General features: G+C 31.1%; 1 protein-coding gene across 2 annotated transcripts in view; it reads left to right on the forward strand.

The window, feature by feature from the left end:
- The window catches only part of LOC134711446 (glutamate receptor ionotropic, kainate glr-3-like), a 96,387-nt gene extending 72,950 nt beyond the window's left edge, over positions 1-23,437 (forward strand). For both annotated transcript variants that reach the window (XM_063572039.1, XM_063572040.1), the window contains exons 3-13: positions 790-1,125; positions 3,088-3,278; positions 7,519-7,704; positions 8,952-9,053; positions 12,472-12,660; positions 13,800-13,894; positions 14,259-14,349; positions 15,035-15,362; positions 18,324-18,541; positions 19,911-20,176; positions 21,101-23,437. In XM_063572039.1, coding sequence (XP_063428109.1) covers positions 790-1,125; positions 3,088-3,278; positions 7,519-7,704; positions 8,952-9,053; positions 12,472-12,660; positions 13,800-13,894; positions 14,259-14,349; positions 15,035-15,362; positions 18,324-18,541; positions 19,911-20,176; positions 21,101-21,401 — 2,303 coding nt within the window. In that variant the 3' untranslated portion in view covers positions 21,402-23,437. The remainder of the gene's footprint in view (positions 1-789; positions 1,126-3,087; positions 3,279-7,518; positions 7,705-8,951; positions 9,054-12,471; positions 12,661-13,799; positions 13,895-14,258; positions 14,350-15,034; positions 15,363-18,323; positions 18,542-19,910; positions 20,177-21,100) is intronic.
- Positions 23,438-24,647: the final 1,210 nt, after the last annotated feature.

Raw genomic sequence — 24,647 nt, forward strand, 5'->3', positions numbered from 1 at the left:
AAAGGAATGACGTAATATATGTCTTTGATGTTTTTAAAAATATTTCCGTTCGAATGTAGAAAATATCATGAGATAATGCTAAATCCAACAGTATTTTATTATCCTTAGGATTTTTTTTTTTTTTATTTCAAATTGCCATATGAAAATATTTTTTAAGTGTAAATATTTAAGACAAAGTTTTGAATGAAGCCTATGTTATTTGCATATCATGGTTACTTGACATAAAGAAAAGGGGAACGCAAGATTAACAAAATTAGTTTTTTTATATTTTGGAATTATTTTGTGTTCCTTAGTTGTTCATGCTTATGCTTTAAATACTTTCATTAAGATATAGAAATGTATTTTTACCTTTGCTCAACTTACTCCAAAGTCTGTATTATAAAGTAGTAGCGTGTTCGCTCAGAGTGCGTGATGAAATGCGTTCTATTCATAAAATCATTTAGGAGTCAGTTTAAATGTTATTCATTTCATTTGATTTGGTCTGAAATTATTTAAATGTCACCCAAAACGTGTTTCAAACATGTTTTGAAACCGACTTACTAATTAACAATATAATTATCAAATGACGTTTATACATTGTCATTTTGAATTCAATGTTTTTGTTACAGTATTTTGTACAAAAGTCAGCATTGATTTTATTATTGTCATTTATATTTAAATCATATGGGACTTAACGAAGATAGTAATTGATCTACGATGGAGGGTTTAAAATGTTCTTTATAGAAATGTATACTTTTAACTGTCATATAGGGATCTATTGTGATTATTTTATATTTTGATGTTTTTTAGTTACTGAATTGTACCATTTAGACTTGGATTGTATTGTAATAGCGGCAAATGTCCAAATTCCTGAGGCTGTTGCAAATTTGATAAAAATTCCTGTTATTGATTGGGGAAAGGATAAAGTGACAAATTTAAGCACACCAGTAACGTCAACCGATGGCTGTCAAATGACGACGCCGATCACAACAATCGCACCTAACGAATGTACGTTACCTGAAGGGATTTATAAGTACCAGCAGGAGCCATTGTTTAACAACGTGACTGGTGCAGCTATCACTTTGATTTCTGTTATCGTCCACTTAAAGTGGTCTTCAGTTTGCATAGTCTTTGACAATGACACAGGTAAGATTACATATTATTTACAATAATATCCTCCCACCCCCACCCTTGCAAAAAACGTAAAAGGAAATAATTTCAATAGTGGAAAATAAACAATGTTAATAGCGTTAGCTGCTATTGGAATATAAGTTCCTGAGTATATCAACAGTCGTGCTTTGATACTTTTGGGGATTTTTCCGGTTTTCACAAAGTAAGTATTGAATTTTCTGGATCTACCGGATGTGCAATAACATAAATAACACAACAGGTGCCACATAAGGATCAGAATCTGCTTACCCTTCCCGAGCACATGAGATCAATCCCAGTTTATAGTGGGATTCGTGTTGATTAGTCTTAAATTGTCTATGTTGTGTATTGTGTATTATTATTTGTCTATTTGTCTTTCTGTTTGTCTTTTAATTTTTTACCCATGGCGTTGTCAGTTTATTTCAATCCATGTGTTTGACTGTTCCTCTGGTATCTTTCGCCCCTCTTTTCTCATATTGTTTGATTGTAATTTTCCAAAACTATATTCAAGCTGATTTGGGAATTCCAAAATTCTGATTCATGCCAAATATGGCATCGAGTTACAGGCTGCAACACCCACGCAGCCACACGAATATTTGATTGAATTAAACCAGATATTTGAAAATATCAAATTTTTATAATCTCAATTATTTAGAAACTAAGGTCGGCAAGTTAATTTTACCTCTGCTGGAAGATACTTTATTCGGTCCCTTTTTGTCATATTCTCTTCACATGTTTTGATTTTAGTAAGTCCTTGGCTTTCAATTATTTGATTTTGGACGTTCCTGTTTAAGGTTCATACAGGAAAGCGGTTCGTATGCATTTAATTTATAAGTGTTATTTACATTGTATGTGATTTAGTTTTAACATGTAAATATTGCTTAATGCATTCACCCGTCCCCCGAAAGAATTGATGTTAGGATTTAACATACCTTAGTCATATCAGGAATAATTCTTTTAATAGATATCAGGAAATATTTCTCAACATCCCAGAAAAGATTACTTGTTTTATCAGGAACAAATCCTTGTTATGAAGTAAAGAAAGCTCGCTTGTCATGTTTTGAAATTTTGGTCAGATTTTTGGAATCCTTTGGTTTTATCCATTCGAATGCCTTAACCAATTTTGCCCGGGGACCCCCATTTTTCTTTTTATAATTCTTTTACATGTATGATGATAAGCTGTCTGTTAAAGTCGTATAAAATTTTTATTATTATTTAATAGTTTTTGAGGACTTTTAAGGCTATTATTAGTCAAGAGAGAACATTTTCCCGACAAAATTTCAATGGCTAATATCTCGAAAACAAACACGGTGACCTTTTTTTTTGCTCTTTTGATTCCTTTATGAATCCCTTATCAATAAATGCTAGTGACTTGAAAAGTTGATATATTGGAAACTAAGAAGCCAACTTCCTTAATTAAAAATATTGTTGAGTTATGTGGTCAAAACTGTTTTTTCTGCACTTTCAGAATAGATTGAAATGTCTGTATTGACATCTGTCTTGATAACAACACGATCACATTTTGTGTTTCTATAAAGTAGAAAGATGTTAGGTTAACGAATCACGGTCGTTCTGCAATTTCCAGCTCTGAAGTAGTCCAATTTTATTCTTGGTCATTAGATGTCCGATCAGTATAAAAACAAAAATACAATACACATTATATAAAAGGTATATGTCTTTAAATTACCAGTATACTAACCTAAAACACAGTCAAACACAATTCATTGTTAAATAATGCTGCATACAAAACTGTTCGACATTTTCAAGTGGAAAGTCAAATTATAAACTCAAGACTGTGGATAAAGTGATTTTTCTTATACTTGCGGTTGTTATTTCTTTTTTGGGTCTATGTCGTGTCGTGTATTTTGAAAAATTAAAAAAAATATTGAAATTTCGAATTCTGAGATAAGAAACGGACCAACATTATTTATAGTTAATAAGGGCTTCCTTTTTTATTAGAACACGAGGCAATGCGGTTGCATCATGGTTTATCTGATGTTGGAATCTTTGCCGATGTGCATAGTTTGCAGCAGATGACATCACAAAAGATTGATTCTCTGATGAAAGAAAAAGCTGCTGTTTATGACGAAACAAGCCTAAACTGTACCATTCTATGTCGTTTGGAATCTTGTCAACAATATTTGGAAAAGGTAAACTATTAAACTTGGCATTTCAATATCAGTAACATAAAACTGCAATATATATTCAACATGGCGGCCTTGTGCTTTATTAGCTCTTTCAAGTCTTTGGTCGAGTTGCTGTCTCTTTTATTCATTCAACTTTCCGTTCACTATTCCAATAACATGATGATAGTCATAAAGCATTTGGAAAACATCCTGCTATCAAACGTTAAGTATAAACACTGATACTTCGAAAAAACGATAGATTTTTAGCAAATTCAAACACGGTATTTGCGAGGACAAATGTATACTTACTGGTAACACTTCAGGAGACAGAGCCGTCTCTATGAGACAAAGCCGGTTGTAAAGAAAAAATACTCGCTTAAACAGGAAATCGTGCCGTTATCGCTTAGATATTTGAAGATATTCGTTCAACATAATTTCACCAAGCAACTCCATATCACGACAGGAAAGCATATTGTCTTACACATGTCAAACGGGAATGGCAGTGCTATACATAAATAATAGAAGCATTACCGTCTTGGCTCAAAGTATATTGAAAAAAATTCTTCCCTTGAATACATGATACATGGTGGTACATGTATTAAAGAGAAAAATATAATCTACAATGATCAAATTTAAATTTTATTATTACATTGGTTGCAATACACTACATTGATTTTCAAGTGAAATAAAAACCGATCATTTCACATGTGAAATAAACGTTGTTATTTCACTCTCTGACGTCATACGACAATAGCCGTTGTCAAGACGTCGATATTGGTGGTTCAAAACAAATTTTAAATGCGTAGAAAAAAGATATAGTTCCTTTCATGTTTAACATTAATTTCTTTAGTAAAAAAGCCTTTGCCAATGTGATTAAAAGAATAACTAATTAAAGAAATCAAATATCGAAAAATATTCAACTCGTGACAGAACAACACTGATAATTTACTCATGCACTACGCGCATTCGTGAATTAATGTGTTGTTCGGTCATTCGTTGAGTATTTTTCTCTATTTGAATTCTTCGATTAGTTATTCTATAACTATCAACATGCAAAAATGAACTGCTAATGCGAGTCAATTAAAATTCCTTTATAACACGTGAAGATTATAGTTAAAACATTTTTTTGATAGATTATTTTCCCCAAATATTTAAAGAATATTAAAAAGGTATGCATTCCATTTTGGCTTTTTCTTTTTTGTTAAACACCTATTGATTAAGTAAAAAACAGTCAATTTGGCAAAAATGTACCATTTGGATTATTGATTAATTATCATCATTAAGGCAAACAAATAAAAATGTGTTGCCCTGTAAATCTTATATATTTTATTTTCGTTATTCAAAAGTACATTTACCTTACACAGTACAACAGAGTGACATGAAAACCGAACTAGTGTGTGATATAAAGCTTTGCTATTCATTATACTGCTAATCAGTGACGAATTAAAAACACATCAACAAACAAACATTTCAACGCATCTACTGCACCTAAACAATATCTAAGTGAAATAAATAGTGTTGCAAAATCAATTTAATCTTTGTCAATTGTTAGTGGTTGTTGAGTCTGTTACACTGTATATTCAATGTTTGTAAATTTATTGTATGTTTGGTTACATGTATATCATGTTGTAACTTCGTTTTAGTTGACCTTTTTTATGAAGAAGTTTTATTACAAACCTATTTTAAATTCACGTATATAAATTATTTAAAAAATGAGATTTCAGCTCCGTAAAACAAGATTTACCTTTAACTGTTTTGTCTATTGTTTTAGGTCTTTTTTGGGTCAAAAAGCTCTTAAACGGTTTGGTTCTTATAAATCTTTGGTTTGAAATATTCGGCGTTGCGGGTTCCTAATGAGGATAAATTTAAAAAAAACCGTCTCGGACACATCAAAGTTATAGGACGGTAGATATGTCCCTATAAATATAAGATTCCTAAACCTTTTTGGAATTGCGCGAATCATTTAATATCAGGTTGCGGTACATCTTTTTAAGAAGTATTTCCGATTGATTGTTGGATGTTGGTCTTGAACATCAGTAAAATCAATCTGGTTTTTAAATCCGCATCTGTACAGTTAATGTTGATCCTTTTAAGAGTAAACTGATCAAATGTGCCCCCAGTAAGAAACATTATATATCAACTGAATTTCTCCCAGAACGCTTGTTTGATAAAGCCATATTTCTGTACTGTTATTTCCCGTGGGTTTAAGGGGCTTTGAAGTCATAATGAGGAATATATATACTACGCGTTGACGAAAGATGTAATATTAATAATTCTTTTAACCACTACATTAAAAAAAGTTTAATAGCATACGTTAACGTAAAATGAATTAGAAAGAACAAAGTAAGCTCGTTTAATATCTATATCATTATAGTCTTATGTTTTACTTGTCTAAATGAATATGTTCAATACATTCGGTACATTATTTATTCTTTTTTTTAAATAAATGTACACTTATATTTCCCAAAGACTACAACATTAGTACAATTAAATCTGCTATTGCCTTTTGAAAAGAGAAAGATACGAAGCAGCCTGAATCGTATGACACCACGGGGAAATTTAATGTTGTTGTATCAAATGTTTAAGTGCAATCATAAAGTTTTATATAGTTATTTGGCACTATTATACATGACATGAATAACTCGGTGTCTCAATTATTGAACTTTTTTGTTAGGCAAAATGTAAAAAAAACAGATAAAATCATCTATAATTAACAATAAATTCATAAGTTATTACAAATCATTAACGGGGCTCGCGAGTCTAAATCTTTCTTTTCATTTAATATAAGATTTCTGTATTTTTTTCTTCTTCTATAAATGAACTTTATCTTATACCTAATAGAAAAGTAAAATTAAAAAGATTAGTCACCGACCATTTACGCTCACAATCTGCCTTCGAAAGAAGCATACATTTTTGTAATGGTACTGTTTTTCTGTTGAACTAATAGGAGAAAAAGAGGTTATATCGAAAAAAAAAAAGAAACTTAATTACAGAAATCGCTCAAATTTTACAAATATCTAGTTAACGAATGGCATATTTGAAAACAATGATAAAAATATAGGTCACCGATGAGTAAAAAAAAGATATTTCAATTTTAATGCCAAAAATTATGTATCATTATGTATCATATCCTTAAATACTAATAGTTATCAAATGTAATAAATAAAGTTTGTTATAAAAAGCAAATGTTTAATTTTTACTGAAATTTTTGTACCCGCGAGCCTCCTCAATTGGTTTTATGTCTTAAAATCTGCATTTCCTTTTTTAGATAATAATGGTTTTTACCCCAAATATTTCTGTTTTCCTTAAGCTATATATTAACAATTTTACAAATTGTGAAGAAACATTGTCATGGGACATAAATGTGCCTTCTGCTAACCGTTCGATTAGCGCTCTTATCAAGGTGCGTTCGACTCCACTCAGTTGACAAGGATTTCTAGTTGTCCATCAAACAAAAGAAGCCAAAATAACCGCATGTTAAACTTCATAAAATTAATCAAGACCTATGTGATTTACTCTTATCTTAAACATTCAATTGTAAAAGATGGTGGAAGGGTCTTTATACATATGTGCGTATTTAATTATGTCGTTTTACAATAACAAGAACTTGATCTTTCAGTAATTTTGCGAATGTTAAAACTTAGGTATTAGTGTTCGGTTCACTTCTTTACAATTTTCAATTGTGTCATTTGAGATTTAATGTATTTTAGAAAAAGACTGTTATTTTCCATTTCGCCTACTTATTCCTGAATTTTCCCTATGTATTCCCTAAATTTTTCCTTATAAAATGATAACACATACTTTTCTATTCAATATGTGCGTTGGGTGTCAAACATTGTCTCCTACTACTTAAATGTGAACAGGCATATTGTGTTGTATTGACGCCGTGGTTCGATTCAAGTGTATAGATTGTTTGCACCAGTCCTAAGTCAGGAATCAGGTACTAATAGTTGTCGTTTGTTTATGTGGTCAACAAGTGTTTCTAGTTTCTCGTTTTTATATTGATTAGACCGTTGTTAGTCCCGTTTGAATGGTTCTACACTAGTCATTTTTTGGGGGTCCTTTATAGATTGCCATTCGGTGTGAACCAAGGCTCTGGGTTAAAGACCGTACCTTGACCTATAATACTTTAATAAATTGTGACTTGGATGGAGAGTTGTCTCATTGGAATACGTACCACATCTTTCTATATCTATTTACTATGTATCGTGAAGTTCATATTGTTTGAACGGATTGAAATACTACAATATTTATTATATTGCAGCCATTTGATTATGGACGAAAACATATGGTTCGATCCTCTCTTCTACACAACTCCAGATGGTTACTGGGCATTTTTCATGACGGTGATATCTCAGTTTTGGAAACCAACAGCAGTACAGAATTAGACAATGTAGCAGTGATACAATACCCTACTTCGCTTCTAAACGAATATCAACAAAATGAATTGGTATGTGAGCATATACTTGTTATATAATTTAAACTGAGAATGGAAATGAGGAATGTGCCAAAGGGACAACATCCCGACCATACAAACAGAAAAAAGTCAAAGACCACCAATGTGTCTTCAATGCAGCGAGAGAATCCCGCACCCTGAGGCGTGCTTTACCTGGCTCATCAACAAAAATATGTACCAGTTCAGTGATAATGAATGGCATACGAAACTTCGAAATGTATACGTGATATAAACAAAGCTAAAATTAAAAGTCATACTAACTTACAAAGGCCAGATGCTTCTGGCGTTGAACAGATGCAAAGATGTGGCGGGTAAAACATGTTTTGTTAGATCTCAACCCTCCTCCTGTACATACAACCAATGTAGGAAAAAATAAACACACGGCAATATGCATAGTAAAATTCAGTTTAAAAGAAGTCCGAGTCCGATGTCAGAATAGTTAATAAAATCATCTAAACAAAACAACAATGATACAAAAATCAACAAAGGACTACTAGCAGTAACTGACATGCCAGCGCTGGACTTCAATCAAAATTTTAGTTTATTTTGTTACCTATTCTGACATTCGGCGTGTATTTCTTTTAAACTGAGATTTACTGTGCGTATTGCTGTGTGTTTCCTTATTTTAAATTGGCTAGAGGAAAAAGGGGAGGAGTGATATCTCATAAAGCATGTTAAACCCCGCCGTTTTTTTACGCCTGTCCGAAGTCAGGAACCTCTGGCTTTTGTGAGTTTTATATTTGTTTATTTTATTTGTTGTTTTTTGAATGAAGTATGACGTCAATTTTCAACAAACTAGTACAACATTTTATTTAGGGACTAGCTGAGGCCCACCTCAGGATGCGAGAATTTAACGCTGCGTTGAAGACCAATTGGTTGCTTCGGTTATTTACCGCTCTATAGTCGGGTTGTTGTCTCTTTGAGATATTCCCAATTTTCATTCCCAATCGCGCAATGTCTGGCAAATAGCCTCTATACAATCAGAAACTGGGACGAAACAAAGGAACTCATAATATATAATACTACAGATATGTTTAAAACAAAAAAAGTGATTGTTATAGATAAATTGTTTCTATGGAAGGTATTACCTATAATCTTTTTATGGTCAAATTAATAAATCAAAGCACGTACTTTTTTTGTAAAGATAATCGATTTCGTGAGGAACTCTTGTAAAAACATGAAAAGCAATAACCCGGTTTCTTACAAAAACAATGTTACGATTGCTATGAATTTACTTGTAGAAATTAGAAGATGCCGTGAAGAATGTTTTCATGCATATGAGCGAGTTGAACGACTCTAATACAAGGACACTTACAGAAGCTGCCATAGAAGGACTGTATGATGTAAGAATTTTTGAAATTTAAAAAAGGTGTTTTCAGTGGACAACTTATATAATTAAACGTTGCAAAACTCATCATATCTATAAAAGTTTCTAACATCATTGATTTTTTATCACTTATTTTTATGTTATATAGCTTCCAATAATAGATCAAAAATAGCCGTTTGTTAAAATCTACATACTTGTAGGGACATCAACTTCAAATAACTAACAATACATTTATACACAAATGTTTAAAATTGGTATCACAGTTAACAAACTCCTGGGTACAAAAATGTTAGCAAAAAATTAAACCTTTATTTTTTCATTACAAATTTTATTTATTACACTATAAGTTGTTACTTTATGATATGGTACAAAAAATAACCCACAAAAAATGATTTTGTTTGGCCCCAGATGACTTTAAAACTTGAAAAAGCTCCAAATTATCTCCCTTTAGTGCGAAAATGCCATTTGTTGGCCTTAAATTTGAAATATCTTTTTTAAATCATCGTCGACCTATATTTTTTATTATTGTTTTCAAATAAGCTGTACATAAACTAAGTTATTGTAAAATTTAAGCGATTTCTTATATTAGGTTATTTTTTTATTTCGATATTTCCTCTTTTTCTCCTATTAGTTCAAAAGAAAAAAAGGACATTAACAAAAATGTCTGCTTTTTCCAGAGGCAGATTTAAGTTTAAATGAACGGTGACCCCATTTTTTTATTTCATTTTTCTTTTAAGTATATGATAAAGTTCATTTATGAAAAAATATAGCGAAATCATATATTAGAAAAAAAAAATCATTTATACCCAGGAGCCCCCTTAAATAGTTTTTTTTTTAAATTCACTGGACCCTAGGCCTGTGTTCACTATTTTTAGTGTTATTAAATAGCGGCACAAAAATTAGAGTTGACGCACAAGTGGTACATGTACATTTCTTACACTAACTATAAAGTATGAATTTTGGTTGTGTTTTTAAATGCTTAAGTCAATTAGTTTATTTAAAATGGTTCTTTCAGAACAGAAAGTCAGATATTAAACAAAAGAATGGCAAGCTAATATTATCTTGCTAAGCTAGAATGTTATTTAATTTTCCCGTATGATTTTTGGTCCCATATTTTGAACACAGATACAACAAACAAATGTGAGTACAGACTTCAGAATTGTAGCCTAGATGTGTACTGTTTGTCTGTTAAAGTTTCTTTTATAAATTGGAGCATTATATAGAATGTATATACTTGTTGACTCTATCTTTTACTGAAAGCTTTTTTTTGGTGTCATTTCAATCTTGTAGATATATGTTAGTTAAAGGGGGGTAATCTGTCAAATTGATGGTCACCGATTTGGCTCAAATTCTATATTATTTTATTTCAAATATCCAAATTGTAAAAAGTCTGAATACACAAAAAACAATGCAATAGTTGAGACCAATTTGTGTAATTAGGCCAGAATGGCGACTGTTATATAACCTGATATTAATATAAGACGAATTTAACCAATCTGATTGGTAAAAGCGAAATTTCTTTACTTCGTTGTTATGAATGTTTGAAACAAAAAAGTAGTGTTGTTTGGTCAAATTCGTTATTAATGCCACTTTATCAATTAACATTTTATCTTTGGTATTCCGCAAAGATGTACAATATGTTTTTCAAAATGAAAATCAAAAAAATAAAACAATGAACTAGACGATTCCTTTATATCTGGTTCTATCAAATAAATTTGTTTTAAAAGACTTCCATGCAACTTTTGTGTGCTTTCTACCATTACAATAAATAAGAAACAAATAAAAAAAAAAACATGAATTCACTAAAATTTTGACTGCGTTTTTCAGCTGAATTATTGATAGCTATTGGAAACTTTTCTGTAATCTGACATTTTAATCATTCGTTCCCATTTCTGTAGTTGTTTCTGGTACTCGTTTATGATTATATCAATTATCATTTTATGAATGCCCATTATACATTGAACAAATTGTTGTTGAATATGAGAGGTTATGGTAACTGTAAGCTTTTATAGTTATCGCTTGGCAGAAAAAGGGAAATAATCATCTTTAAGAGTTTGCTGTTACGAGTGACGGACAAATTGCGTATTTTCTTTATTTTTAAGAATAATTGGTTAGGCTACATATTTGAGTACGGATAGACTGTTGTGACAAGGACTTATCATAAAAAATGAAAAATCAAATGTGATAAATTCAATGAAAATGTATTAATAACTGATTTAATATTTCTTTATTGATATTAATTTCAACAATTACATCTGTACACCATGAACTTAAGTATTTCAGGACTTATAAATAATTTACGATAAATTTCAGTAATCTCGCATTACTTCGTTCGGTGGTCAAATTATTTGTATATTATATTTTCAGAAAATCTAGTAAATTCCAACCAAAAATACTAATATGTGTACGCCAAAACATTGGATGATATACAACTTTTTAAAATTAAGGATGAGAATATATTTGAAATGCCATATAATTTTTTATTTTACTAATTTCCTCAAATGAAAAATTTGGCACATTTCCCCCCTTAATAGTTTTAAGACTGTATCATTAAATAGACACTTGACCAATAAAGAGTTTTTACAGTGTAAGTCATTTATAACTTTTTTTTATTAATTCATCAAAAATAAACAATAGATAGAACGTTACAGCTTTGGATTTCAAATATTTTGGCCACGAGCATCACTGAAGAGACATGTTTTGTCGAAATGCGCATCTGGTGCAACAAAATTGGTACCGTTGATTTTATTACTACCACTGGGTCGATGCCTCTGCTGGTGGACTATTAGTCCCCGAGGGTATCACCAGCCCAGTAGCCAGTACTTCGGTACTGGCATGAAAATACGGATTTTTTGTGTTATTCAAATTTCCTGTAACAAAATATTAGAAATTATTATAAATTAAGGAATGTATCTCCCTCATGCAAAGCTCTGATTCCTTTCACGAATTTGACTATACTTTTTGGACCTTTAGGATTATAGCTCTTCATCTTTTATATAAGCTTTGGATTTCAAATATTTTGGCCACGAGCATCACTGAAGAGACATGTTTTGTCGAAATGCGCATCTGGTGCAACAAAATTGGTACCGTTGATTTTATTATTAAAAAGTCGATTTTAGGTTATATTTATCTTAGAATATGAACAAAACCGATTTGAGATAAAAACATCATTGAAAAGCTGATTGATTAACTTCTTATAAAAGTTAAAATTGAGACGCTGATTTTACTTTTCTAAAGATACAGAAATTTCATTGTATCAGTTTGCACCTCAGATGCATATATGGTTGTTATAATACGAAATAATGCAAAACTATCTAATCAATTGATTACAGGGATCACACGGAGATTGATATCTGCCTTATTATCTTGTAAAGAAATATGTTAAAAACACATTTTTTTTGGTGAAATTATTTGATTACCAATTTATTTTCTAGATTGATTCTGATGAATTTAAATATTGTGCATGGCTACCAATACAAACATTGTTGTGGCACACAAGGAAACGAGGATTTAGTAATGTTGGATATACACAGCTAACGGGAAGTCTTAGTGTGTCAAAGAATATTTATCCGAACGCAAAATTCGGCTTTAATAGACGTAAATTCATTGTGAGCTCTCTACCAGTAAGTAAATTATACATGTTATATTATGTTTTTATCTACTCTTTTAATTAAACAATAAACGCATCTCGATGTGTTTATAAAGAATAAACTATGTTTTTATGATGACTTTTCTTTATTGAAACAAATAGACTAGCACAATATGTATGATCAAAGGTATACATAATGGGATATTAACACTAAGGAATTATTCAATAATAAACATCAATTGAATATATTATGCATGGTGCAACAATAGGTTGAATATAAAAAATTATCTAATAACAATTGAATCTAATTCGTTCTTGTATTATCTATTTGTAGCCAAAATTCGACATTTAATAATCATTCTATAATAAGTGCCCAGGGACTCCATTATTTGTTATATTTCTCTAAAGAGATGTGTTCAAATGAAATGCTATTATTACGGTCCAGCATACTCGTTCATGTATGTTGATAAAAGAGCATGATAATTTTGGTAAAAAAACAGTTGTCAGACATATGCAAATGACCTTTATAATTGAAATTGAGTTTCCTAATATAAAAAAGAAAATGTGGTATGATTTCCAATGAGACAACTATCCACAAAAGACCAAAATTGCATAAACATTAACAACTATAGGTTACCGTACGGCCTTCAACAATGAGCAAAGCCCATACCGCATAGTCAGCTATAAAAGGCCCCGATAAGACAATGTAAAACAATTCAAACGAGAAAACTAACGGCCTTATTTATGTACAAAAATGAACGAAAAACAAATATGTAACACATAAACAAACGACAACTACTGAATTACAGGCTCCTTAAGCTATCTTTTTATAATACTTAATCTTTAAGAACAACTAAAAGTAAGTGCTTGTCATGATAATAGTCTTAAAACTATGAATATTATTGAGCACTTGAATGTTAACTGTAAATTCATTAATAGTCTTGGGTATCAGTTTTCATGGATCGAGGAAATCTTGCAATTTTTGTGGATATTTGATTTCGTGGTTTTGTCAGTCCAAATAGCAAATTCGTGATTCGTTGAACATTTAAATTCGTGGTTCCCCTGTACTAACAAAAACAACGAAAATTGGTATCCTACGAATAATAATATAATGGCAGTATTAGTTTGAAGTCGTCATTCTTATTGAAACAATTCTGAAATGTACTTTTGTAGTGGAATCCATTTGTCGTCCTAGATAATGAAACACATAACTATACAGGGTTCACCATAGACCTATTACAGGAGCTTGCACATGGACTCAACTTTACGTAAGTTTTTATATTCAAAGGTCAGTTAGAACTAAGAATTAAATGAAAAATATCGTTATATCTGAAAATTGTTTGTCTTTGTATCGATTTATCAATGTTAAAATACTATGGACCATGATCTGAATTAGAGGTACAAAAAAAGATTCACACAAGACCCATAACAATGGTCAATCACATCAAACGAATGGAAAAAAAAATCATATTCCGGACTTGTTAGAGGTTTTTCCTTATGAAACAAATTATGAGTTAAGCCTGGTTTTATGGCCAGCTAAACGTTTAACTTGTATGACAATGTTTTCTAACAGATTGATACTTATTTTCAATTTTGGTAATCAGTATTTTGTACTGTTAAATGTTGTTTCAGGTATGAAATGACAGCTCCATCTGATGGTCAGTGGGGTATAGAGGGGAAGAATAAATCATGGACAGGTTTGGTAGGACAACTTCAACGACGGGTAAGTACTGCCTTTTCCCATTAAGTTTTATTTTTGTAAAAGTTCACATGTCACGTGTTTTGTAGTACAAGTCAACAAATGCTTTATGACCAAAGGTTTAAGACACAAACGACGTTGATTTTAAATGGTCATCACTACACATGAACAAGTAGAAAACATTACACGAAATGACAAAACAATTATGTAATATCACTTAAGAAACCAAACATATTACTTAAACATTGTTAAAATATTATTTGAAGTAATATGACAAAAAATAGCCAGGATTAAAACAAATACAGATCAAAAGCACGAACAAGGTGAAACAAAACACATCAAATATACACCAAAGACAACATTTACCTCAATAAAATACCAGATTTTGAATTCTGGGACTGTGAGAAAATTCTAAATTTTATCACCATCAATAAAGTTTTCGGAGATTTAAAGATGCTGCGAGACCGTCATCAAATGGAATGCTGTATTTTAATATCTATATTTTTAACATAGTTTTACGGCAAATGTGATAAGCTAAGTCCAACAATTGCAAAAGTATACACTTCTATGAAATCAAGGTATGTTGTCTTCACACGAGTAATTCATTTGCAAAGATAATTTTTGTTTCAAAAAATTTAAACAATCTGAATGTTTATACGAATACTGTTAAATATTAAGCTACCTATTCTCATGTTTGCTATTATTTCAGGATGTAGATATAGTGGCTGCCCCCTTGTCAATACAGACAGATAGAGAACGAGTTATAGATTTTACATATCCATATTTCTATGAATCCTCTGCTATTTTAATGAAAAAACCTGATCCGAACTTAACCAAATGGAGAACACTGATAGATCCTTTCAGTACTACTGTCTTGTTATGTATATTTGTTTCCTTGCCAATTTGTTCGTTCTTTCTGTTTTTCTTCGAAAAGTACAATCCATACTATAGAAAAGTAGAGGATAGAAGCAAAGTTCGAGGACTGCATCATTTTTCGGACTCGTTTTGGTATATGTATGGTGCTCTGTTAACACAAGGTAACTTTTCGTGTGTTTTATTTTTAGCAGATATTGCATTAAAATTAGTTTTCGAAAGACTATATGCAACTATAATTTAAAAAAAACATATACTTTTATGCAACAATAAAATCAGAATGTATAAGTTAAAAACAACATAGACAGAAAATAGAATCAAAGTCAACATATTTCTCAAACAACTTTTCAAACAAGAACCAATAAAGAACGGCAGATAACCTTATGTGTTTTAGAAGAGTAAATAAACTCATCATAGATACCTAAACTGATCCAATTTAAATACCGATATTATTGTGCTTCACACGGCAAACAAGAAAATGAGTTATTTTCGAATTTTTACATAATGACTAGGAAATGACGAAGGCAAATGTTTAAAAAATAAAACGACGATGTTTGTGACATTTTTCATATTCTCGAGTTACAGAATATCAAACAAACTAACTTACCAACAGCATCATCTTTCATTCATTGATTGACCTAACATAATATATATATATATATATATATATATAAACATCAACCCAACAATGTTAGATCTGTAAATTTGCTTTCGCAAATTTTTGGTTCTTCCCTCGCCGGGATTCGAACCCATGCTACTGTGATATCGTGGCACCAAATCGCCTGCACTGCAGCCGTCCCGCTAGACCACACGACCACCTGGGCTCTCAAAAAAAGAGCTTTCGGTGGGCATGTGTTACTTTTCCACGTCAGTTTTAATCTAGCGGCGTACTACAGTACATGATATATAAGGCATGAAGATGTTATTGTTACAGATCAGCTAAATTATCTATAGTAAAGGATCCTACAAATCAATGTAAGATACAGTCACAGAAAATAATTATATTCATAAGTACGTCTGAGTTAGTGACAACCCTACAACAGATGTATCCATCGGATCGCCATCAATGATGGTGATACATGGCTGTGTACATAATGTATATATACAACTCGTCTAAACATCAACCCAACAATGTTAGATCTGTAAATTTGCTTTCGCAAATTTTTGGTTCTAAAAATTTGCGAAAGCAAATTTACAGATCTAACATTGTTGGGTTGATGTTTAGACGAGTTGTATATATACATTATGTACACAGCCATGTATCACCATCATTGATGGCGATCCGATGGATACATCTGTTGTAGGGTTGTCACTTACTCAGACGTACTTATGAATATAATTATTTTCTGTGACTGTATCTTACATTGATTTGTAGGATCCTTTACTATAGATAATTTAGCTGATCTGTAACAATAACATCTTCATGCCTTATATATCATGTACTGTAGTACGCCGCTAGATTAAAACTGACGTGGAAAAGTAACACATGCCCACCGAAAGCTCTTTTTTTGAGAGCCCAGGTGGTCGTGTGGTCTAGCGGGACGGCTGCAGTGCAGGCGATTTGGTGCCACGATATCACAGTAGCATGGGTTCGAATCCCGGCGAGGGAAGAACCAAAAATTTGCGAAAGCAAATTTACAGATCTAACATTGTTGGGTTGATGTTTAGACGAGTTGTATATATACATTATGTACACAGCCATGTATCACCATCATTGATGGCGATCCGATGGATACATCTGTTGTAGGGTTGTCACTTACTCAGACGTACTTATATATATATATATATATATATACAATAACTTTGGTAATGTGAATTATTCGCATGAAAAATATAAATTGTTCAAACATAAGTATTGTGCATATTGGACAGGGTTTCCCCTGGGTCAATTATTTTTTTCGCCACTTCTTTCGTCAAAACAGTATATTTTTCGCCACTTTATTATTTTTTTCGCCAAGTAATACAAATATATTTTTCTTTTAAAATTTTCCTTTTTTTCAGCCCCCCCCCCCCACACACACACACTAAGTAAGAAGTGGTTTTTACAACAAAACGAAGCATCTTATCACTTGGAATTGATACCTCGTGTAAGGTGTAGTCATTACATTGAAGGGTTACTCTTGTGCCAACCTTTTGAATAGATTTCTTCATAACGACAGTTTTCTTTTCTAGACCATCGGAAATAAGTAAAAGTATATGCTTGAAACACGTGTATCACTGAAACGACTTTGAAGTACCCACTCAAATCAATAATCTATATGAAAGTTAAATGATAAAGTTTTAAATCAGAGACCTTTCCTGCTTTTGAACATTTTTCGTCATAACAGCAATTTTCTTTTCTGGACTATCATACAAAAGAAGGCGAGGAAGCGTAAAAAATTTGCTTTAAACACGTGCGTCGCAAAGTGGTTAAGAAACCTTTTTGTGACATATGACAGAAGCCATTTAACTATATCATTTTGTCATATCATACAATCAACACCTTTATTAATTAGTCCTTTGATGTCGATAGATATGAATGCAATCAGCCGATTATTGATTTTCGGTCAAAATCTTAACGAGTTCAAGGTGAATTCCGAGTATTGTCTGATCGGTAAAGTCAGAGAAACCCCCAAAAAAGTAAATAACCAAGATGGCCGAAAATACATCGTTATATATTTCTTTCGCCAAATTCTTTCGCCAATGACAAATTTTAATCGCCACAATTGTTATTTTTTCGCAAATTGCGAAAATGGCGACCGCCAGCGGAAACCCTGATATTGGAGTTAGAACACTTACATTTGTCGACGCAATCGATCTCATTCTTCTTAGCATTCATGAAATTGAATCAGTTTTTGTCAAATATTTGTATTTGTCTTACTTTATAAATTTACGTGATTTGAACATCTGTACAGCTCTGTCGAATTCATGTGTACCTCTGGTATTTGTAAAAGTACCACCAAATGCTGACTTCATTTCCACAGCATTTTTCTTTACAGAATATCCTTGTTTAGTCCATAAAAAGATAAAGTAACGATCAAAAAGTTAGTAAAAGGAGTTGAAAAAAAAACAATCAACAGACTAGCATTACCTTAACCCTCGGTTGATTATAAACTACATGTAAGTCTACTTTTTTATATTAATAGGTGGAGAACATATGGCAGATTCGTCATCCGGTCGTACTCTTTTAAGCTTTTGGTGGATATTCTGTATAATTATGATGGCTACCTACAGTGGTAATCTAATTGCTTTTCTGACAGTGACAAAAGACAAACTTCCTTTCACAGACCTGTCAGGGCTTGTTGCACAGGATAAATATGAATGGGGAACCCAAGGAGGATCTGTATTCGAACATATTTTCAAGGTAAAATTAAAGCTTTGTGTTAATTTCATTTTATATCAAAATGTGAATAAAAGTATACGGTAAACAAGGGTCATTACACTAACACGCAGTATATTAACTCTTATCTAAATCGTTTTCAAATAATGTACAAACTGGATAAAGATTCGCAATAAGAAAGTATATATCAGAAAATGAGACACATGACAAATGTCAATTTAACCGGCTCTTAATTAGGATATTTAATTTTAGTAATACTCTAATCAATTTTGCAATTGGCATTCATCAAACGTTAAATTTCGTGAAATTCCTTTTAACTTACGAATATTGTAGAATAACTATTAACTACCAACGACAACCAATGAATTACAGGCTACAGAGGGAAAAGCAAAAACATAATGAAGCAGTACATAGATGAAAACAACACGCCTCTCTGCGTTTACCTTCATCATGAACGCTTTAAAGCCAATGATTTATAAGTAACGAAACAATTTAAGAGCTTTATGACCAAACCGAACATGAAAAGGCCAGCCATTTGTATGCGACTGGGGTGTTACAGGTCTCAAATCAGTGTTAAAAATTAATAAATTTTAGTGTGACTGGGTCAATTTTGCCCTTGATTTATTTATTAAATGGATCTATTAACCCTTTCTAGTAGTGTTTCTTCCTTTTGTCGATTTTCCGAAGCAAATATTTCAAAAATCAATTGACATGATCTCTGACCGTGTCTGCGAAATTAAAACTGTTACGATTCGTTACTCGTTATTAATTCACATAGTATTTCAGATGAGCGATAGGAAAGTTTAATGTTTACATAAATATCTTCGTTGAAATTATGATATAACATCAATATTGAATGGATGCAATTATTTTTGCAAAATGGATTCATTCGAATAAGTATTGTGACACGTTTCAGTTCGTTAATGAATCTTTTAATGAAGCACTGCATGATTTAACCCTAAAAAAAGAATTAAACTGGAAAGTTTTAACTAAAAAACGAAACAAAATGGATTAGAATTCAAAATGTCAATACTTTTGATTCACTAAAAAGAGAATACAATTCAAAACAATAAATTAAGGGCTTTATATATATTTTGTTTGAAAGTATTCCAAAAATTTGGATCATCAAAATCGTCAATCGAAGTAGTATAAACAATAAAAATATTACCAAAACTGTCATCGAGTTTCTTCTATCGTGTTCATATTTTACCAGTTTATGATTTCCTTTGATATTAAGTGTAAAAATGTGTCCAATAAAAATGGCAAAAAAATACGTATTAAAGTAATCTGCAGACAATAATGAACAGTAGTGATTGAATATTAAAATGTTGAAATAGTTAAAATATATGACACTGATATTATTTCAAGATTGTTTTTCCCTTTTCCCTTAAAGACATCGACGCTTCCGGAGTATCAGACGCTTTGGAACGGAATTGTGGGATATAATCAAACTGATAATAGAGTTCTGAGTGTTTTAGGAAATGTACAAATAGAAAAGGTTATTGAAGGAGACTATGCGTACATTGGAGACAAAACTTACTTTGATATGATTATGGTTAATAATTGTGACTTAGCGATGACATTAGCTGAAATCCTCCAATTACAGTACGCAATAGCTCTACCAAATAATTCACCATTTACCAAGATGTTTTCAGATGAGTAAGTAATTTAAATCTTCATGGGTGAAAGGTAATAAAACTTCAATGCTTAGTTAAAAGTAAAATGTAAAATAGTAGCAATTATTGCAGGAATATAAAGTTTACGACTTCAAATATAAACGCACCAATCAAAACAGCAAATAAATTGAGTGCGATTTGATATTTTTTAAATTCCTTTGTCACTTGAAAACAATGGCATACAAGTTGCGTGACTGTATGCACATTATATATGATGGTATTTTGTATAACAGTATGTATGTTTCAAGAGTTTATCAAATCAGTGTAGGGTTCTATTTAAAGACCCTAAAAATAAAAAATGTGTTAATATATAGAATGGATGTGTTTTAGTAAACCATTTAATATTACAACATATCATTAAAAACAATATCTAAAGAACTCTACTTGTATAAGTCATTATTCCTGAACTCGATATTATACTTCATAACTTTTTTGTTAACTTGTCTTTGAATGTGTTAACAAATCACCCATTTGTTGTTTCATTATTGTACAGAAAACGTAAACAGAATTTAAAAAAAAAGTCTGAAATGGATAAAAACAATCATTGTACTTAAAAAAAATTAATAACAATTACGAACTTGTAAGGACGCCTCCGGGTGCGGGAATTTCTCGCTACATTGAAGATCTGTTGGTGACCTTCTACTGTAGTTTTTTTATTTGGTCGGGTTGTTGTCTCTTTGACACATTCCCCATTTCCATTCTCAATTTTATTGTAACTTGAAATTAATTCAGCATAGTAAAAACACAGAGTGAAAATTTCCAACCTAGGAAATCAATATATAAGTGCATACATGTATGTTTATGATACATGTACACATAATCTTAATCGAATGCTTTCTTTTTATATTGCAATGCTGGTTTTTTTATAAAGTATTTTTTCATTAAAACATTGTACTTATTTTTCTAGGATTATTTCAATACATGAGAGTGGATTACTTCAGATATGGAAGTTGAGACATTGGCCCAAACCTGGATTTTGTAAAGGGTCTCTTCTTAAAGAGCCTAAAGCTATAACACTTATAGATGTCCAAAGTGCATTTTATATGATAGGGATTGGCATTTTCGTGGCTTCATTTACCCTGTTTATTGAGTTTTTAAAGCAGACATACTGTAAATGGAGAGAAAAGATCGGAAAGGCAAAAGAAAAACCTCAAACAATAAGACACGTTAGCACAATACCAAAATTAGACGAATTTATATCTTACTGAAGAAAACCATATACATTACCATATTGAATACCTGAAGCAAAGCGAAGAGAAATGTTGACTTATTAGATTTCCATGTTCTTTTGGAGTAGATATATTGAAAAACACAGTGACCTGGTTTGCATTACGGTATAATTACGAGGAGAAAAATATTGTTACCATATGGAATGTGCTGACGGGAAAGTCATACATCCGAATGACAATGCATGGCAATTCTGAAAAAAAGATATGAAAATAAGCATAGATCAACAAAAGGTCCAGTTACTTCTAAAGAAATCACAAATCAAACAATTAGTATAAGACGCACTAATGTTTTGTTAGAAATCCTTTCAAAGCATTTGATGTTTACTAATATTATTTTGATTCATAGAAAAAAAAATTATGTTGTTAGGATTGAATTGACCAAAATTGTGTTTAAAACAGAAATTAAGACCAGAAAACCCCTAAAGGATCAGGTAGAAAAAGAGCATTTTTTTTGGCGCTGGAATTAAAAACTATAGTTTTTTATCCTTTTAAAACAATGCTTGTCAAATATGTTAACCTATCAAGGAATAGTAAAACATAGTTTGAACACTTTAATTTATTAAGTTAAAAATTTGAAGTCACTATGGCTTGCATTTTCATAATCCATTATAATATATGAATTAGAGATAAATACATGCATCTGATACTACATAAGAAGTGGAATGCAAAAGTCGTTTTAGATTTTTCATTTTCACATTAATGTCTTAGATATTTGCTCTTTTCTTGCCTAATTCTTGCAGTTATTATAACCACTATGCCACCTTCATTCCTTTTCGCAAGTTGTGAAGCCAGCAATTAACCATCTTGACAGCCGACAACACTACAAGTTACATTAAGACAATAAAAAAAAATAAAAAAACATATTCAAGTTTTGATTTTGTTGTCGTTTGAGAACAAGATAAACTAAGCGATTCAAATGTTCAAGACGACAATTTCTTCACAACGAATCATATGTGTATTGCGTGGTTGTTTATTTCAATTTGCAGTATTCGATTTTAATATATCATAATGTTGGTTACTGTGATTGCAACGTGATACGTGTGAACATTTTTTTTTATCTGAAATCTTAGTACATTAAAAAAGAATTGTAACTTCTCCACACATACACTCATTATAGATAGCAAGATTAAAAGTAATGTTGCATTGGCATATACATATTTTCTTTTTCTATCAACATACAAATGTAAGTTAAATTCACAAACAGACAAGGTGAAAAACCATATTGCTGGTAAGTAATCTGTTGTATTTGTTCCAATTATTATAATTATATTATAAATATTTTACTTGGAATACTTTCTCTGAAAATACTATAGATTCATTTATTTTCGTGGTTTACAATTTTCGATGATGTTTGATTTCATGGTTTTCCAATAATCATCATTTATTCATACTGCAAATTTTCAATTTGTTGAACATTGAAATCCGCGGTTTCCCTGTACCATAGAGATCCGCGAAAATTAGGATTTAACAAATAATAATTAATATACAGTATTATCAACTTGTAACAGAAATGATAAAATTATTCTTGGTTTTGCATTGATGTATAATACTATGATGGAATAACTGGTTTAACGAGAACATTATTTTTACATGTAACATGTTCATTATGAAATATGCGTCCATGTTGTCTCCCCTTATTGGTAATCGAGAATTTTACAATAAATGTAATTGCATTTATATCTAAAGATGTTAAGTTTTTCGTCATGATAATTTGTTAAAAATATGATGTATCATAGAATGTGTAATATCTTTATGTATGTATGTGTGTTTGTGTGTTTGGAGAGAGAGAGAGAGAGAGAGAGAGAGAGATGTTATTTGAAGGTTGGTCGTATAAACTGAATGGTTTTGATGAATATTACTGAAACCATTAATTATAACTTGAATTCCTTTGACTTTTAGATACAGCGATGTAACATATAGTTTCAAGTACTACTGTTGATATTTCGAATATTTTATTACATGCGTTTCAATATGAATAAATTTTTATACTATTTACTGAAGCTGTTCTCTTCTTAAATAAATTCATCATAAATACCAGGATTTGAAATTTATATTTGCCCCAGACGGGCGTTCTGTCTACAAAAAACTCACTCAGCTCGAATCAACAAATGCTAAAAATGCCAAATTCAGTACGAGGTTGAAAAGCCAAGAGGATAAAAAAATCTAAAAATTTTTGCCAAATACAGCTAAACTTATCTATACCTGATGTATAAAAGTCTTAGTATTTCAAAAACTCAAGAAGTTTTGTAAACAGTAATTTTACAGCTCTGAATATATATATATGATAATCTATAGCAACATAGAAGAACTGGCTACAATTCAACGTATAAACTTAAACTTATAAAAGTATGAATACTCTAAAGATTATGCAACACAATTCCAATAAAGACCAGGTGTCCAGAAAGAGAGGTTTGAAAGCGAAAATTTTTTGAAATAAAACTTTCAAGGAATGTTGAACTTCTAAAGGAGAAAAACAGCATCCTCGTTCTAATACAATCAACAAAGCCGTTGATTGAGGAGATGGTTTTTTTTAGATTTGAATATACTACAATATTCTATAAAACGAAAAACTTATTTCCCTTTGAAATATATTTTATACACCGATTAAAGCATTTGGCCAGCAATTAACAACTTCTACAAAGATTTGAAATTTAAACATACATCAAACTGACTACCACTAAAGAAGTAAAAGGACCCCCTCTTAAATTTGGTGGTATTCAATTTAAATAGATGACTGTTTCAACGACATTGAACATTAATAGCAGTATAACATATCATTGAAAAATTATTTCGATTGAAATGAAACTATATTTACTCATTGTGATAAAAGTGCTTAAAAAAGGGCCAATATTTATGTTTAGACATTGATCGTAAACGTATGACATGTTTACGACATAGCAAACAGACAATATAGATCTAAGATTTGTTTTAATGTTATAACTCAGCTATAATTGATTTTCCGGTAGGGGTATTTAAGTCCTTAGTAGATTTTCGACGTATATGATATTATAAGCCTTGGTTTTCCAATATACGAGCGTTCCTGATTTAACTTAATTCAAAATATCGTTTTGGACGTATAAAATTGTAACGTGTACTTGTTTCGGCTTTCAAACTTTTGTTTCTGGGCGTCACTAGTAGGTCTTGTGTGGACAAAATGCACTTCTTCTGGCGTATTAAAATTTTGAACTTGTTGCCTTTTAATGGTTGTTGTTCGTGTGATTCTTT

The sequence above is a fragment of the Mytilus trossulus genome, chromosome 3 (assembly GCF_036588685.1).
Source record: "Mytilus trossulus isolate FHL-02 chromosome 3, PNRI_Mtr1.1.1.hap1, whole genome shotgun sequence".
In the NCBI taxonomy this organism is placed as follows: domain Eukaryota; kingdom Metazoa; phylum Mollusca; class Bivalvia; order Mytilida; family Mytilidae; genus Mytilus; species Mytilus trossulus.